The sequence below is a fragment of the Adiantum capillus-veneris genome, chromosome 24 (assembly GCF_014529385.1).
Source record: "Adiantum capillus-veneris isolate H3 chromosome 24, ASM1452938v2, whole genome shotgun sequence".
Classification (NCBI taxonomy): Eukaryota; Viridiplantae; Streptophyta; class Polypodiopsida; order Polypodiales; family Pteridaceae; genus Adiantum; species Adiantum capillus-veneris.
Genome location: NC_140954.1, coordinates 3,592,887 through 3,611,136, shown reverse-complemented (window position 1 = coordinate 3,611,136; position 18,250 = coordinate 3,592,887). Strand labels below are relative to the sequence as shown.

The window sequence follows — 18,250 nt, the reverse complement described above, 5'->3', positions numbered from 1 at the left end:
CTATTGTTGAGCACTCTATTGCTTCCAACTCTGACCCCTCTGATCTCTATTATGCTATTGCGCAAGGCCCTGTTGCTTTGCAGACTGGGGCAATCCCTCACTAGATGCCCCATCTCATGACATCTAAGGCATTGGTTTAGTTTCCTTGTAACCACGATCCTCTACGAGTGTAACACCCCTTTCCACTCAAAAGTGATGGTATCTAGAAACTCCATGGAAGGGGCAGTAGCCGCCTTTATAGATGGCATAGATGTCTAGGCCAATAGTGAGCACATGAATGGTATGCCAAAAATAGAACCTATCTGCCTCAACATGTCTAGCAACCAAAACTGTGCAGGTAGCTCTGGAAAAGCAATATTTATACAAAACTTCGGGACCTAGCATATGTCCTTGAAAGTAGCTAAAATCCTCATACTACGGATGGAAAAAATCAATTTGTCTCCGAAAGCGAGAGGAGTGCCGTTAACGGCATTGGAGGAAAGCTCCTGTGATGAGAAAACAACTATGAAAGTACCTCTCTTGAGAAGGATGACGTCCTCCACACTTTCTTCATCCAAAATGGCTAGGCTGCGCTTGGGCCACTCCCACATGTTCACATGCGCGTAGAAGCATCCAACTAGGTGACGTCTCTTGAAAGTACCTCTCCTGAGAAGGACGACGTTCACCACAGTTTCTTCATCCAGAACGGCTAGGCTGCACTTGAGCCACTCCCACATGTTCACATCAGCGTAGAAGCATCCAACTAGGTGATGTCTCCTGAAAGTACCTCTCCTGAGAAGGATGACGTCCTCCACAATTTCTTCATCCGAAACGGCTAGGCTGCACTTGAGCCACTCCCACATGTTCACATGAGCGTAGAAGCATCCAACAGGTGGCTGACAACGCCTCTAAGAGAGAGAGAGAGCCTCAACATGGTCACCAATCTTGTGTCGTAAATCCTCTGAGATGAGAAATGATGGTGCCATTATACGAGAGAGAGTAAAAAGAGATAAAATTGCAACCTTATAACCTCACCCCTCCTCCCTAGTAAACCCTCACGGAGCTATGAGCGTGTACATGTCCTAATGTCGTGCAAGGCCCTGCTACCTACTGAATGATGACTGCTCCTCTGGCTGTCCCATATCTAGAGAAAAGAAATCTGTAATCTGTATCTGGGAACTGTCTCTCTCTATCTCTCCCGAGTAAAGTGTCTATATCTCTGTAACTCAAGTAGATATAGCCCAAGACATCTCTGATCCTCATAACTCATGACCCTACAGAAAGGACCGAAACCCTCTCTGAATAAACAGTGGAAACAGCCCCGTATCTCATAGTACACTGTGCAATGACATATGTAATGTAGCTTTGTCTCTGGCTCTAACTGGCATAAGCGGCATATCCTGTTGTCTGCTGGTATCCCTCTAAATCTACTAGTCTCAATCTCCAACTGATGTGAGGATGTGCGTATCTGACCAATGGCACACAGCTAACCATGAGACATATGTGTGTCCATGTAGCTGGGTCGAATCACAAACCCATCTCCTGTGAGGTGGAGAAGATTCCCTCTGTAGAAAGCCATCTTCGTGCCCAACTCTTCTGGCGGCTCTATCCATGTCCTCCTGGTATCCAGCTTGATCAGGTCCTGACGAATGAGTCTAGTAATCTCCACCAGTGTAAGAGACATCGAGGGTGCCTGAACAGAGTACTGGAAAGGGGGCAGCCTCTCCATGGTGAAACCATACGTCTGAAACCATGATGTCAGTTGTGCCTAACAACATGAAGTGTCCCCCTGCAGAGCTAACTATCTGGAAGACTCAAGGGCCGATCTAGCATATATGTTTCTAGTACTATCCCACAAGTTGTGCACAAAGGAGACTGATCTAGTAAGCGCCTCAATCTCCATAGGAGGGGCAGCTAGCTCTGCTCGAATGACAGCGTGGGGTACGGAGGCCTTGGCTCTGATCAGTCGAAGATCATAGATACCAAGGGCCTCTCTCCATAAGTCTCCAACCATCTTGGCCTACAGAAGGTCCCCATGTCTGCACCCCATACAACATAGCTGAGGCTACTAAGGTATCAAAGAGCCATAACTTTGTCCGAGGTTCCTCGAACTGAACCTACGAACACATCCTCTCCAAGCCTCCCAAGGCCGCAAAAGCTCTAGTCAGTCTAGTCTCTACTACTCTCCCCAAAGAAAACGTCGGCCTAGTGAAGACAGCCCCAAGGTAAGTGTATGCATATGTATACTCTACAATCTCTTGACCATATGGGAAAGTCAGTGCTGATCTCCTGATACACTGTGGTGTGGTGTTAAACACCATAACCTTGGTTTTACCAAGGTTTACAGACAATCCACTATCCTCTGCAAATTTGTGTAATGCAGCCAACTGTCGCTGCATACCCTTTAGTGAGTTAGAGATCAAAACAATATCATCAGCATATAACAACAATGGGATCCACGTCCCCGCCAGTTGGGCACCTCTATCACCCTCTCTGTCAATGTAATCAGACACCTCATCAACATGCATATCAAATAGAGTAGGAGACAATGGGCAACCCTGTTTCACTCCAATGGTGGAGTAAACTATATCAGATATCCCCTCCGGAGTGTGTACATGTCCCATCACTGATCTGTATAGAGCCATAATCCCCCAGATCAACACTATGGGCACCCCATCTCCTGCAATCTGCACATCAATCGAGCTCTCGGTACCATGTCAAATGCTTTGCGGAAATCCACAAAGCTACAATAAATCCGTCTCCCATGTGACCTGCCCTCCTCAATGATGGCTCTAAGTGTCAGAATATGATCAAGAGTGGAGAAATCCCTCCTGAAACCAGCCTGGCCCTTTGCTCGTACACCCTCACCCTCTACCCAATTACTCAATTGCTGTTGAAGAATGGATGCATACAACCGTGCCAATGTGTGCCCAACCATAACAGTGCGGTAATTCCCAAGCTTTGTAGGATCACTTGCTTTGAACATAGGCACAATAGTAGACAACATCCAAGTCTGAGGTAACCCCTCACACATAGCACGATTGAGCAACACTACAAGAACCTCTACCAACATATCTCTAGCATGTGTAAAGTGCTTTGCTACTAGACCATCATGATCATATGCCCTGTTGGTCCTCATCCTGTCAATGGCTCTCTTTACTATCTCAGTGGTAAAGAAGGTGCTGGTAGGTGCGAGAGAGAGAGAGAGAGAGAGAGAAAATGAAATGAAATGTTATATTAACGTCTTCAAAAGGCGAGAAAGTTACAAGGTGGTGGATCTGATACAAAGTCAGAGTAACGAAATAACCTAACAACAGTACAAAACAAAGATATATACTATGGGATCCTAGATTGGTCGATGTGAGCTAAGCAAAAAACCAAGCAAAAATGGACGGCTTGTTGGGATAGCTGAATCACAAAAAATCTAGCATCGGTCGTTGGCGAATCTCATCAATTTCCTCCATGGTTAGTAGTCTGACCGGGCGTCGTGCATGCCTGGCCAGCGTGCTCCGAATCTTTTGACGTAGCCTCCGTCGGTGCTGTGTAGTCCTTCGCAATCGTGGGCGCCTCGATTTCCCCAGTTCAATCGCTCGGTCGATCAGAGAGAGAGAGAGAGAGAGAGAGAGAGAGAGAGAGAGAGAGAGAGAGAGAGAGAGAGAGAGACTCATCCTCCTCAGTGCTAGCATATCATGTAGCTTTCTGCGAGTCCTTCCATCATGTAGCTTTGAGAGAGAAATGAAATGAAATGATATATAACGTCTTCAAAAGGCCAAAATGACCTATGAGACCAATCGTTACAAACTTGTTAAGTTGTTAATATGGTACTGTGTCTGAACACAAAAAAAGAAATACTAAAATGAATCTAGAAGTGCTACTAGCTCGAACTGTGTGGGGTATGTGTGATCACTGATACAATAGGTGCCCAATACAAGAGAAAGATACGATGGGTGATGGATCCATCCTCATCTGTACTCTCGATGTCGAGATAGTATGGCTCGAATCCTCTGTTGTAGTTGCCGTCGATGCTGTGAAGCTCCTCTCCTCAGTCGTGGGCGTCTCGATTTCCCTAGTTCCAATGCTCGATCAATGAGTATTGTGCGTGTGAGTACAGTGGTGGCTGCTCCTCTATCTGTCCAGTGTTGGGTGTGAAGAAATCAGTAATCTGTCTCTGGGATTGTCTCTCTCAAGATCTCCTCAGTAAACTATCTCTGTAACTCAAGTAGATACACGCCAACACATCTCTGGTCCTGATAGCTCATGACTCTCGAGAAGGGTCCGAAGCCTTCTCTAAATAGACAGTGGAAGTGACCCCGTATCTCGTAATACACTGTGCACTGACATATATAATGTGTCTCCATCTCTGGCTTTGTATGGCATAGGTGGCATCCTGCTAGCTGCTGGTATCCCTCTGAATCTACCACTCTCAATCTCAAGCTGGTGTGAAGATGTCCGTATCTGACCAATGGCACACCGTAACCCATGAGATAGATGTGGATCCATATAGTTGGGACGAATCACAAACCCAGCCCCTGTGAGTTGAAGAAGATGCTCTCTATAGAAATCCATCTTTGTGTCCAACTCATGTGTCGACTCTATCCATGTCCGCTGAGAGAGAGCAAAAAGGACAAATGTATTGAACTAAGCAAGATACAAAATAAAATAGACTAACGAGAGGTGTACACCAGGGATTTGTAAACGTGTATAGCATATGAGGGGGATTAAGCTCTAACACCAATGGATGAGAAAACTATATGTGCAAGGGAGTACAACCATGACGTGGGTGGGTAGGGAGGGAAGAGCCCCTGCAGTTCTAAGCAAGCTCGACCTATCTCGCTCTGTTTGTTATGCTCATGTCCTAGTCGGAACTCTCTCCTCTCCCTGTGATGTACTCTCTGGGCCCAATTTCCTGGTGGTATAAATCGGTTGTCTCGAACAATCTCTGCTTGCTGTAGTGTGACCCTTCTCCAAGTGACCCTGAAAGAAGTCCGTGAGCTGTGGCTATTGCCCTCCATTGGAGTGTGCAGGTGACTGAAGGATAATCTCTCTATTTCTCTGAATGACTAGCAAGAAGTAACCCAGATGTCTCTGGTCTCTCGACTCTCTTAGTACTCTTGAGTGTGGGTTGACCTGTGAATAGGGCTGTATAACAGCCCCGTATGCTCTCATATGTCCGGCATCTGCATACATAATGCTTCTAACTTTCCAACCCACCTCTACATACCCTGCATGTCCTCTGCTCTTCGTCAATGTGGACTGCTCGCCCGACCTCAATCTCTAATTTGTGAGATGAAACCCTAAGTTGTCCAATCAACACTCTGGCATTGTGTGCATATATGTGCATGTATCCAGGCCTTTGGTGGAGCCATTCTCTAGCATAGTCTTTAAGTGATTTCTGTTAGTACAGCATCTTAACTGGAAGAGGCTGTTTGGGCTTGATTCGTGTCTCTGGGATATATAGCTTCTAGAGATACCATTTGAGAATCCAGTTCCTCTCACATAGTGAGGGGCGTATAGATGATGATTCTGGCTGTACTGAAATGCTGCGAGCTGCTCTATATCAAGACCATGTGTAGTGAACCACTGTGGTGTCTGTGCATATAATGATCTAGTCTCTCCTGCCTCTGCTACCTATCTAGATGCCTCAATAGCTCTCTTTGATAGCATGTCCTGTGGTAGCTCCCTCAACATCTGGAAGAAACATACTGTCTGAAAGGGAGGCTCCACTAACATGGGCAGTGTTGGCAGCTCTGCTTGCTCTGCTCGCTCTGCTGTGATAATGTCATGTAGGACAGAGGGTTTGCTGCAGATGATATGGGAGATCATTGTAACCCGTGGTCTCTCAATCTATGTCCACCAAGATGTCATAAGTCTAGGTGCCCAAACTGGTGCTCCATACATTGTGGCAGGGGTAACTAAGGTGTCAAAAAGCCACCCCTTTGTCGGGGCTCTTGAAACTGTGCCTGGTGGCAGTGTCGCTCTAGCATTCCCCAATACAGCATAGCCTCTAGTAAACCTATCTTTGGCTGCACTCACCATTAAAGGTTGAAGCTTTGAAAATGAGAATCTCATACGTTAGGTACAGAACAGCTCTCTTTTATCCATATTACATAATTTATATAGCTTGATAAACGTACCTGCTTTAAATACCAACAAGTGCATCCTTCATCAGACACCAGTTTTTGCAAGTCCACATATCTGTACGGTTCAATTTTTAGGTCAACATTCCTGCATGATTCCATAAAGACAGTCATATACATCGTTTCTTAAATATGCATGAAATTTTACAAGTCATGTAATGAAACATTTCTACCTGCACATTAATGGTGGCCATTGCAAAGATGACCCATCAAACAACACAAGACAACGTATGCAAGAATATTTGACACCTTCCCCTTGATTGCAAGTGCTTCAGACAGCCCAGCCACCATTTTGGCTGAGTCTCTTACATAGATAGCACAGCCACCAGTTTAGCTGAGTCTCTCCTTTTTTTACAAAATTCCCGTAGACTTTGACTCACACAAATGTGAAGCTTTTTCTGCAGTACTGGCCATTGACTTTGTTGGCAAATACCTGCTTTTGCACATAATTTGGGGTTAGAATCAAAATAACAACGTTAGTTTTGATTTAAAAATGCAAAGTGCACACCCCCTAACAAGTAGAAAAAAGCAGAGCAATACAAACACTCGATATAAAACAACTGACCCAGTTCATACTTCAGAGAAAATAGTGACCATCAGGACTCTCTCATACCCTGAGCATGCAAAAATATTAATATACTAACCCAGCATCTTTCATCTCTTTGTAGACATCAAGATAGCTCCTCCATTGCTCTTTTGAGTTCAAACAAGCCAAAGCTATATTATAAGTCTGAAATGATGGCTTAAATCTCGCCAGTTCGAACCAACCAAGAATCTGCAAATAAGGTGCCACAGCTTGATACTAAAATGGGACCACATTAACTACAATTTCTTCTTACTAGATGCAGGGATACAAACCTCCATACACAACCTCCACCTGCCAGCTTTTGCAAAACAATTCAATAGAGTTTCATAGATGCCTGATGTTGGTTCAAAGCCCAGCTTTTTTATCTTCAGATATAACTGCACACATGTTGATGCTTTAATGTAAGCGGCTATGCACTCTAATCATCTTCCTAATCAGAAGAAAAATCAACAAAACCACAGCACACAAGACATTGTAACCTATGGCACTAGTTATACAAATAGCATAAAGTGTGGCTTGAGGCTCTTAAAATAAACTGCACAGATACAATAGACCACACTCTTGCATAGAGGGGATTTCACTGGCTATGGTTGAAGGTAAACCAGCCACACCTCATCACCACACAACTAATACTACTCAGGTTTGAGAGAGAGAGAGAGAGAAAAACTGTAGAAAGTATCAAGTCAACCTTAAGCATCTCCTCTGGTTGTCCACTTTTTCCAACCACAAGTAGTAAATGGTGCACTGTTTGATGTGTTGCCACGGTCCCTGCATCTTGCATTTTTTGAAAAGTGTCCAGAGCAGTCCTCCAATCCCTTAATCTAGCCCAAAACAAGAAAGCACCTCAATCTACAAGCACCTTATGAATGTTCGATAATTCGAAGACTCTTTAAGGTAATGACTTACTTGCTGCAAGCAGCTAAGATCTCCATGCAAAAAACTTCATTTTGGCAGACTTCCTCATGCTGTATACTTCTGGCGAGTTCTATTGCCTTCTCTGGATAGCCATTCTTATTGAAGGTAGAAATTAGAGCTGTGTATGCCACAATGTCTGGTACAATCCCTTCAGCAACCATGTCCTCAAACACACCCACTGCCTCTCTCAGTAATCCTGCAGAAGTTTAACACATGTTTCTACACAAGCGCTCTGTGGTGCCGGATTTGGCAGGGGTTGTTCTCTTTGGGGAGTATGTCGAAAACTACATTTCGACGTACACCCGAACACAAGAGAAAAAGTTATTGAAATATTTTTTTTCCCTAGAGAGAGATCAATATGTAGAAAATGTATCTGGAGTTGATGGTGGCTGGAAAGATGAGAAGCTAAAAAAACAGTACAGTGGGGTGTAAGTCCAAAGTGGAGAGCTGTTGAGCTGAATGATAAAGATGGAAAGGTGGCCCCAAGTGGCAAGGAGAGATAAACGCTGACGGTCCCTCTTCCTCTACTCGAGAAGAGCAGGAAAAGTCCCATATATTGTGCAACATATGAAATTAATGCAAACAGATCACACGGGTGGAAAAAGACTCTGCCCCCAAAGGTGAGACCCAACATGCCTTCCAACACACCAGGCAGCTATGCTGACTCTGAAGGTTTAAGTATTCATACCAATTTTCTTCCGACTCGCCCCAAGCATGCATTTATATCAACATTAATCTTGACACTCTTTACGAAACCTCTCAGATGGTCTTTCAGATATGGATGAAACCTCTCGAAATCTTTGAAACATGTTTTGGAAGTTCCTTATTCAAAATTCCATAGCTACTATGAATGTGGTTAGACAATCAACCATTAGGCACATTGCACAACATATCAAAGTAAGACATTGAATTAGGTGCATTACATGTTGCGGAACTCATGACTTACTCAAAACTCGAAACTTCAAATAGAATAAATGGCAACTAAACACAAAAAAATGGCCTTCGAAAAAACATGGAGTTTCAAATACACAAGTTCCCTACGATCTTTTGTGGAAGTAACCTTTCTATTTATGCTTCTTCTTGCCGTAATGAGGATGGTCTTATCAAACAGAGTTTCTTTGGGTTCCAGAATGTGAGCACCCCTTCTGAGATAATTGCAATATAATTTAATACATTACTAATTTTATGCTAGAGTCCATGTCTTCTGGTATCGTTTGCTAATTCCCAAAGGGAATGACTACACAGATTTGAGACAATGGCATCTGGTCACCTCGCTTTCTATTGGTTTTAAGATCTTGGCTTACATCATAAGTGTTTGACTAAATCCTTTCCCCGCCAGATCTCATCAATGCTTCTCAGACATGTTTCATTTTGGTATTGATGCATTCTTGCAATTTTTTCTTCTACAAGGCTGTCTATTGGGCACAAGTCGAGATTTTAAGAAGGTAGATGATGGGTGGATAATTTTACCCTAGAAGGCATTGTGCATATGATGGGTTTCTCACATAGATGGACTTGGTGTTGGCAGATTTGCTACAGGTCCTGTTATGATTTGTGGCCATGTGGGTGGATCTTTTCATTTGTCCATATTAGTGAGGCCACCCTCTTGCCCCTCACTTATTCTTCATTTATATTGAGGCGTATTGGGGGCCTAAATGCACAAAATTCACTGGCTACAGCTATGGTTGGTTGAATATCAGGAGCTATATGACTAACAGTATGCAGATGGTACACCTTTATATACTTACTACTTCGTTTTTACCTATGATGCTGGATTGCCAAAAGGATGCTTTTGATCCTTTTCGCCTTGGATTGTGGAACTCTGATTCATCGGCTTTTGACTTGCACTGAGTAGATCTATACATGGGGCCTATTGTCACAGCAGTATCTCACAAGTTGCTGATGTGGCACCTTCAAGGAGCAGCAGATGGAGCCAGGCAGCAAAGGACCCAAATCCGGGCATGGGCACCCGCAAAATGCACTGCATTTTTGGTGGAAAACATGGGATGTTAAGGCATGCCACGTGTCTATTTTTATGTTGGAAGAGCTTTCTGGTGACAATTATTGTTGAATGTTCTAGCTGACTTTTAGTGCTTTTTGAACTTAGTTGTAAAAATATGAAAGGATTTTTTGAATGATTTTGGTCCAAAGCCTATAATTAGTGGCAGGGTTCAGATGTTAAACAAAGCATTAGTGCGTGGTCACACAAACAGTTGTAACCTGGGAATTTTCAATCACTAAAGAAACACAGCGAGAGGTGCTCGGCCCTCAACTTGAAGGCCAATACTCTTTGAAGGGAAACTAACTCTTTTCTATTTAATTCTAGTCTTCCAATTATCATACTTCTGTTCAAGTGGATCATCCGACCGACGGGTGATCACACCAATTATTTGGCTTGGCATCAGGTCAATTACACAATTACCTCAGTTTTTGGGCTGATAATGCCCTCTCTCCTAAGAGGTAGTTTAAGCCAATCTGTATCAAAGAAGCTTGTTCATTGATCGGTGTCTTATCTCTCTCTTGCTAAATGCGCTTTGATTATAAAGCTTTCCACAACCTACTAATGCGCAGTTTCTTGCTAGATGCTACACAAGCTCTCTATCTGAGATGTGTTGTCTTGTTCTTCCTTTGGGAAGCATTAGACAGTGCTCATGACACTTGTGCATGGGTTGCTGAGCCTAATCTTATCTTACCACACACGGATGAGTGCGTAGGAGCTGTCATCGTATACAGAAAAGGACATAGTTTCAGCCCCAAGGAGGAGATAAAGAGAGGATTGCAATGTAGGGCAGCAAGAGATGCACCAAAATTGAGCAAGCAATGGCTGAATATGTGAGGGTGATAGCTGCGTCCAAAAACGAGAGAATGGGCTCTTCAAAAACGCGGACATTCTCTTTGGAATGTCTTTTAATGAGGGTGGTATATTCCCATCGCCTCTATTGCTGCTATTTTCCAATCTCTGCAGCCACCAATCATAGCCAAATCTGGGCCACCTTACCCAGTTACAGCCATAGGCGACATCATCCATAGCAGCCAAATCTTTATTTTTGCAGTCATATCTCATCTCTTTCATATCTGCCCAATTCCTCTGCCACCTAGTAGCCATCGGCAGCCCGCACCAAAAAGGCGTACATCCTCATCAAGAGCATACACGAAGGTGTGCCCCTTGATCAGGAGTAGCCGCAGTTGATCGTCGACTCTTAGCACTTCAAAACAACCGAGCAAAGAGAGAGAAAATGAAATGAAATGAAATGTAATATTAACGTCTTCAAAAGGCCAAAATGACCTATGAGACCAAAAGGTTACATGTGGTGAATCTAATACCAGGTTTGGGTACAAAAAGTACAAAGAACTGAAAAGAAAATAATGGGTACGGGTGGGGTGAAAGCTGATACAAAGGGGATACAAAGGGTGAGCTGATACAATGGAGCTCTCTGACAATAGAGGCATCATATTTATATACATCAGTATCCAAAAGGCTCTAGAGGTTCAATGTCCTCCAAGGTAAGCACTTTGTCGCGACGGCTCCTATGTCGCGCCAGTATGGTATGGATCCTCTGTCGCAATCTGCGTCAATGTCGAGAGGGCTCCCTCAATCGTGGGCGACGGGACCTCCCCAACTCTATCGCCCCATCAAGCAGTATGCCTCCTATGCTGTGGAGGCTGCTCGAACTCCTCTGTCTGTGACTGAAAGAAGCATTGTCGTTGGATCCCTCTCATTGTGACCCTCTTCAAGAGATCCTCTCCGTGTCTGCGAATCTCCAGTAAGTATAATCCGAGGCATCTCTGATCCAGGTATCTCATGACTCTAGAAAGCGGTCCAAAACCCTCTCTAAATAGACAGTGAAAGCGGCCTCGTATCTCATAGTATACTGGGTAGTGACATATGTAATGTAGCTGTGTCTCGGGCTCTTTCTAGCACACTTGACGATCTGGGAGCATGCCTCAGAACAGTTGGTATGATGAGGAGTGTAGAGAGACGAGGATCAAATTACAGAGAGAGGTGCTCATGGGTACTACTACACATAGACAGTCACGGATTATCTTTCGCCACCTAGTGCGAGGGCCTACCTATCTCAGTTAGAGCGTGATCTGTATTAGCTGTTTATGAGTCAGGACTCTAGTGAGGCATGGAGGCTTTTACATGAGCACTCTCCACCGCCAGCCATCACTTCCACAAAGACATGGGGGGAATATGCTACATCTCTCTATACAGCATCGGGGCAGCCACCTTTGCCTGACCAGAGAGAGAGAGAGAGAGAGAGAGAGAGAGTATTCAAGAGGCCAAAATGACATATGAGACTAAACTGATACAATCCTTGTGGATCTAATCCAATGTCTGGGTACAAAAATAAAATGGAGTGAAAGATTCAAACTAGAAGATTAAAAGCATTAGACTGATAATCATCGTCATCATCATCCATGCCCGAGGATGACCGGCATTAAGCGTTGTCCAAGAAAGTATTGCATCGGTCTCGCTGAAGAGCTTCGTCAATGTCCGCCTTTGTAAATAGTCGTAGTAGGCGTCTCCCATGTGCTAGAATAGTCCAAATTCTTTGGTGGAGCCTCCGTCGATGTCGTGGTCGCCCCCGTAGACATGGGCATCTAGCTCTCCCGAGCTTAGTGGCTCTGTCCACTAATATACCACTGGTAGAAGTGGGCTCTGGAGTCTACTGTGAAGCATGCTCATCCGGCTGCTGAGTACCTGCTCTAAAGAAGTCACTGATCTCGCTCTGTGAATGTCTCCCACTACCTGGTCTCCTCAAGAGACTTTCCATGTGTCCCCGCCAACCCGAGGCATCTCTGCCTGATATCTCATGACTCTAGCCAACATTCCAAAGCCCTCTCTAAATAGACGGTGAAAGCAGCCTCGTATCTCATAGTATACAGGACAATGACAAATGTGTTGTAACTCTGTCTCTGGCTCTATATGACACAAATGGCATATCCTGGCTTCTGCTGGTACTCTCCTAAATCTGCCAGTCTCAATCTCTAGCCGATGCGATGATGTGCGCATCTGACCAATAGCACATCGTATTCCATAGGATAATGAGTGTCCATATAGGCCAGCCTGATCACTATCCATCCGCTATTAGTTAAAGGAGATGCTCTCTATAGAAAGCCATCTTCGTGCTCAACTCTTGTACCAGCTGTATCCATGTGTTTCTGGTATCTAGTTGAATCAAATCCTGACGTATAAGTCTAGTGGTCTCTGTCCATGTGAGAAAAAGGGAGGATGCATCCAAGGAATACTGGAATGGAGGCAGTCTATCCATGTTGAAGCCATGTGATTGAAACCATAATGTCATCTGCCCATACCAACATGGTGTGTCCCCTACGCTAGCTGTCGGGATGACTCAAGGGCTAGCCGAACATATCTATCTCTGGGAAGGTCCCATAAATTATGCATGAAAGGGGGAGAAATGAAAATGAAATGAAATGTTATATTGAACATCTTCAAAAGGCCAAAATGACCTATGAGACCAAACTGATACAATCTTGTGGATCTAATAGAATGTCAAAAATAAAATGAAGTAAAGTGAAAAACTAAAATATTAACTGCTAGATGTGAACTAAGCAGCTAGCTGGAACTGTGTAGGATATGAGTAGGGGGGTGAAAGTAGTGACTGGGGGACTAATACAACACAATGTGGGTGTGCATGTGGGAATATAATGGGTGAGAGTTGATACAAAGGCTGATACAAGATGAGCACGGTGTACAATCCTCAAAAGAGCTAAATCATACGAGATCCATCATCGGTTGCTGGTAGATCTCATCAATCTCCTCCATGGTTAATAGTCTCACCGAGCTCCGTGCATGTCGAGCCTTAGTGATCCCAATCCTCTGATGCAGCCTCCGTCGATGCTGTGTAGTCCTCCATAGTTGTGGGCGTTTAAATCTCCCTGGCTCGGTCGCTCGATCGATCAACGTGCCTCTGGTGTGAGGAGAATGTGAGCTCTATTCAGGTAGCTGCTCCTCTAGCTTCCCAGTGTCCACTCTAAAGAAGTCTGTGATCCGTCTCTGAGACTTGCTAGCCTCGCCTCTCATCAGGCTCTCTTTGTGTCTCTGCAGCTCGAGCAAAAACAAACCCAGACATCTCTGGTCCTCATACCCCATGACTCTAGAGAGTGGTCCAAGGCCCTCTCTGAACAGGCAGTGAAGCGGCCTCGTATCTCATAGTAAATTGGGCAGTGGCATGTGTAGTGCAACTCTGTCTCAGGCTTCATGTGACATAGGGGACATGTCCTGGCCTCTGCTGGTACTCCGTTGTATCTACCAGTCTCGATCCGAAGCTGGTGTGAAGATGTGTGTATTTGGCCAATAGCACATCGTATCCCATGAAATAAGTGAGTGTCCATGTATCTGGGCCTCGTCACAAAACCATCCTTAGTAAGTTGGAGAAGATGCTCTCTATAGAAAGCCATCTTCATGCCCAACACCTGTGCCGGCTGTATCCAAGTCCTTCTAGTATCTAGCTAAGTCAAGTCTTGGCAGATGAGCCTGGTGATCTCGAATTGTGTAAGAGTCAGAGATGGTGCATCCAATGAGTACTGGAAGGGGGGCAATCTGTCCATGTTGAACCCATGTACCTGAAACCATGATGTCATCTCTAGATACCAGCATGTTGTCTCTCCCTGCAAAGCTAACTGTCGAGAGGACTCAAGTGCTAGGCGGGCATATCTATCTCTGGGGAGGTCCCACAAGCGGTCTAAAAAGGAGACGTATCTGATAAGCACCTCAACCACTAGTGGGGATAGCTAGCTCTGCTCGAATAATGTCATGTGGTACTGAAGCCTTGGTTCTAATAAGCCGCAAGTTCTCCATGTCTCCCCATCCATCAGTGCGACCCGACCTCTCGTGATGGTCCAATGAAGGCCCCCATATCTGACCTCCATAGAGCAATACCAGAGTGTCAAAAAGCTGGTGTGAAGAAGTGTGTATCTGGCCAATAGAACATCGTACACCATGAGATAAGTGGGTGTCCATGTATTTGGGCATCGTCACAAAACCATCCTTAGTAAGCTGGAGAAGATGCTCTCTATAGAAAGCCATCTTCATGCCCAACTCCTCTGCCGGTTGTATCCAAGTCCTTCTAGTATCTAGCTGAGTCAGGTCTTGGCAGATGAGCCTGGTGATCTCGAATTGTGTAAGAGTCAGAGATGGTGCATCCAATGAGTATTGGAAGGGGGGCAATCTGTCCATGTTGAACCCATGTACCTGAAACCATGATGTCATCTCTAGATACCAGCATGTTCTCTCCCCCTGCAAAGCTAACTGTCGAGAGGACTCAAGTGCCAGGCGGGCATATCTATCTCTGGGGAGGTCCCACAAGTGGTGTAAAAAGGAGACGTATCTGGTAAGCACCTCAACCACTAGTGGGGACAGCTACCTCTGCTCGAATAATGTCATGTGGTACTAAAGGCTTGGTTCTAATAAGCCGCGAGTTCTCCATGTCTCCCCATCCATCAGTGCGACCCGACCTCCCGTGATGGTCCAATGAAGGCCCCCATATCTGAACTCCATAGAGCAATACCAAAAAGACAGAGCTTCGTCCGAGGCTCCTGAAACTGAATCTTTGAACACATCCTCTCCAATCCACCCAATGCACCATGTGCTCCAGTGAGTCTAGTGTCTGCTGCTCTCCTCAATGAAAATGCTGGTCCACTAAAGACCACCCCAAGGTAGGTGTAAGCATCTGTATACTCCACTGTCGCATGGCTGTATGTGAATGTGGGTGCTGATCTCCTCGCCCACTGTGGGGTGGTGTTAAACACCATAACCTTGGTTTTACCAAGGTTGACAAACAGACCACTGTCGTGAGCAAACCTATGCAAAGAATCCAAGTGACGTTGCATCCCCTCTGGAGAGTCGGAGATCAACACAACATCATCAGCATATACCAACAGTGGAATCCATGTCCCTGCCAACTGTGCACCTCTATCACCCTCTCTCTCAATATAGTCAGAAACCTCATCCACATACATACCAAATAGAGTAGAAGAGAGCGGGCAGCCTTGCTTCACCACGATTGTGGAGTGAACTAATGTAGATAACCCCTCTGGAGTGCGTACATGCCCCACTACTGACCTGTATAATGCCATAATCCCCCAAATCAGCTTTGTGGGTACTCCCATTCTTGTAGTCTGCGCATCAATCTAGCTCTAGGCACTGTGTCAAATGCTTTGCGGAAGTCCACAAAGCTACAAAAGATCCGTCTCCCATGTGATCAGCCCTCCTCGATAATGGCTGCCATGGTGGTCTTCTGAGGGTCCCCATATCTGAACTCCGTAAAGCATAGCTGAAGCCACTAGAGTGTCAAAAAGCCAGACCTTTGTTTGCGATTTCTGAAACTGAATCTGCGAACACATCCTCTCCAATCCTCCCAAGGCTGCATAGGCTCTCGTCAGTCTGGTCTCTGCTGCTCTCCTCAATGAAAACACCAGTCCACTGAAGACTACCCCAAGATAGGTGTATGCATCTGTGCACTCCACTATCTCCTGGTCATACGTAAATGTGGGTGCTGACCTCCTGACCCACTCTGATGTGGTGTTGAACACCATAACCTTGGTTTTCCCAAGGTTGACAAACAATCTACTATCATGAGCAAATGTGTGCAAAGCAAAGTTACCTGGAATGGGAACGCAAAAACAAGAACGGGAGGGTCCGGAACGGGATGGGAACTGGAGGGTCCAAAACGGGGACGGGGCCAGAATGGTCAACTAAAGTAAAGCTTGAATTACCTCTATTCAGCTTAGTCCCAAATCAACTCCCAAACAACCCAAAAACTGCCTCCAAACCTGCCCTCGAATTGCCCCAAATAAGTCCCCCAAACAGACCCAAATCTGCCTCCAAATACCTACTTTTTCCCGTTCCGTTCCGCATTCCGTCTCCCGTTCGGCCCCGTTCCCCACCCATTTTGGAACACCGTTCCGGTTACACTCCGTTCCGGAACGGCCTTTTGTTCCTGATTCCATTTCGAGAGTAGGACTCGTCCGGAACGCCGTTTCAGAATGTTTGGCCGCCCGTTCCCTGCTACATTGGTGCAAAGCATCCAAATGACGTTGCATCCCCTCCGGAGAGTCAGAAATGAACACAATATCATCAGTGTAGAGTGGGAGATAGGGGGCATCCCTACTTCACCCCAATAGTGGAGTAGACCATGTCAGACATACCCTCAGTAGTGTGTACCCGCCCTACCATTGTTCTGTATATAGCCAAGACCCCCAAATCATCTTTGTGGACACACCAATGTCCTGTAGTCTGCGTATAAGTCTGGCTCTTGGCACTGTGTCAAAAGCTTTGCGGAAATCCACAAAGCTATAGTAGATCCTCCTACCATGGTGTCTACCCTCTCAATCATAGCTCTGACTCTGAGTGTCAGAATCGAGTCAAGAGTGGAGAAACCTCTCCTGAATCCTACCTACCCCCATGCTCATATGCCCTTTCTCTCTACCCATTTACTCAACTCCTTCTCAAGAATAGATGCATACAACCTAGCCAATGTGTGACCAACCATGATGGTGCGATAATTTCCAGATCCATGGGATCTCTTGACTTGAAAATAGGCACAATCGTGGACATACTCCAAGTCTCATAAAAATCCTCATACATGGCTTGATTAAACATCATAGCAAGAAGCTCTGCAAGCATATCTCTTGCATGGATGAAGTGCTTTGTTACCAGACCATCATGATCATGTGCTCTCCCTGTCTTCATCCTGCCAGTGGCTTTCCTTACCCTCTCAGCAGTAAAGAAAATACATGCATCTGGGCATGTCTGTGGTGGGTCCCGCAAAGGTGGTTTCCCTGATGTTCTGTAGAGAGATGTGGCATATTTCCCCCATGTCTCTGTGGAAGTGATGGCTGGTGGTGGTGAATGCTCTTGGAATAGCCTCCATACCTCGCTTGAGTCTTGACTCATAAATAGCAGATACAGATCCCGCTCTAACTGAGATATATAGGCCCTCTTCGTTCGTCGCACTAGGCGGAGAAAGATAATCCGTGAATGTCTATGTGTGGTAATACCAATGAGCACCTCCCTCTGTTCTGGGGCACGCTCCCAGATTGTCTCCATGTAGGCTGACTGTGGGGATATGCCTCTGATGCTGCATCATGGAGGGTCTCTGTCAGTATCTGAGTGAGCTCATCTAGTGGCTGTCTTAGCTCTTGAGTGCCTTGCTACCTGTATATCTCATCCATGTACGCGGAATCTGTCTCCCTCATAAAGGTATACCGAGTGAGTGTAGAGACCTCTCCTAGTGGAGTTGTGCTAAACTGAAACGTGAGAGTGAAAGACAAGATAGCATGATCAAATGCTACTCCAACTGGCCTAGTGCCCACCATGAAATCTTGAAAGGATGGAATGAGACATGGCTGGGCCATAACATAATCCATTGTGCTAGCCTGTCACACAAGAGGGGCACCACGTGCCAGTAGAAAAGAGCAGACTGAACAAACTGTTAGCACTTCAATAACAACTCAACTAAAAGAGAGAGAGCACACGCGACACGGAGTAGCAGAATTCCACCCCAAAGAGTATTGGCCCCAAACCTTGGCGCCCCTTTCGGTATTTCTTTATATTGCATTAACAAAGTACAAGCCAGTACTCCAAACTCTGCACCTTCTCCAAGAA

At 45.4% G+C, this 18,250-nt stretch overlaps 1 protein-coding gene across 5 annotated transcripts in view; it reads right to left on the bottom strand.

The window, feature by feature from the left end:
* Positions 1-18,250, bottom strand: part of LOC147425852 (uncharacterized) — a 115,575-nt gene that overhangs the window by 52,058 nt on the left and 45,267 nt on the right. For 4 of the 5 annotated variants that reach the window (XR_015186134.1, XR_015186135.1, XR_015186132.1 and 1 more), the window contains exons 6-11: positions 7,609-7,813; positions 7,391-7,523; positions 6,975-7,079; positions 6,761-6,891; positions 6,290-6,549; positions 6,114-6,204 (exon numbers count right to left, since the gene is read on the bottom strand). Coding sequence is in view for 1 of the 5 variants with exons in the window: in XM_086498092.1 (XP_086354218.1) it covers positions 4,698-4,925; positions 6,114-6,204; positions 6,290-6,371; positions 6,497-6,549; positions 6,761-6,891; positions 6,975-7,079; positions 7,391-7,523; positions 7,609-7,813 (1,028 nt within the window). In the remaining 4 variants the exon portion in view is untranslated. Of the gene's footprint in view, positions 1-4,477; positions 4,926-6,113; positions 6,205-6,289; positions 6,550-6,760; positions 6,892-6,974; positions 7,080-7,390; positions 7,524-7,608; positions 7,814-18,250 lie in introns of those variants that run through there. The other variant, XM_086498092.1, reaches the window with a different exon arrangement.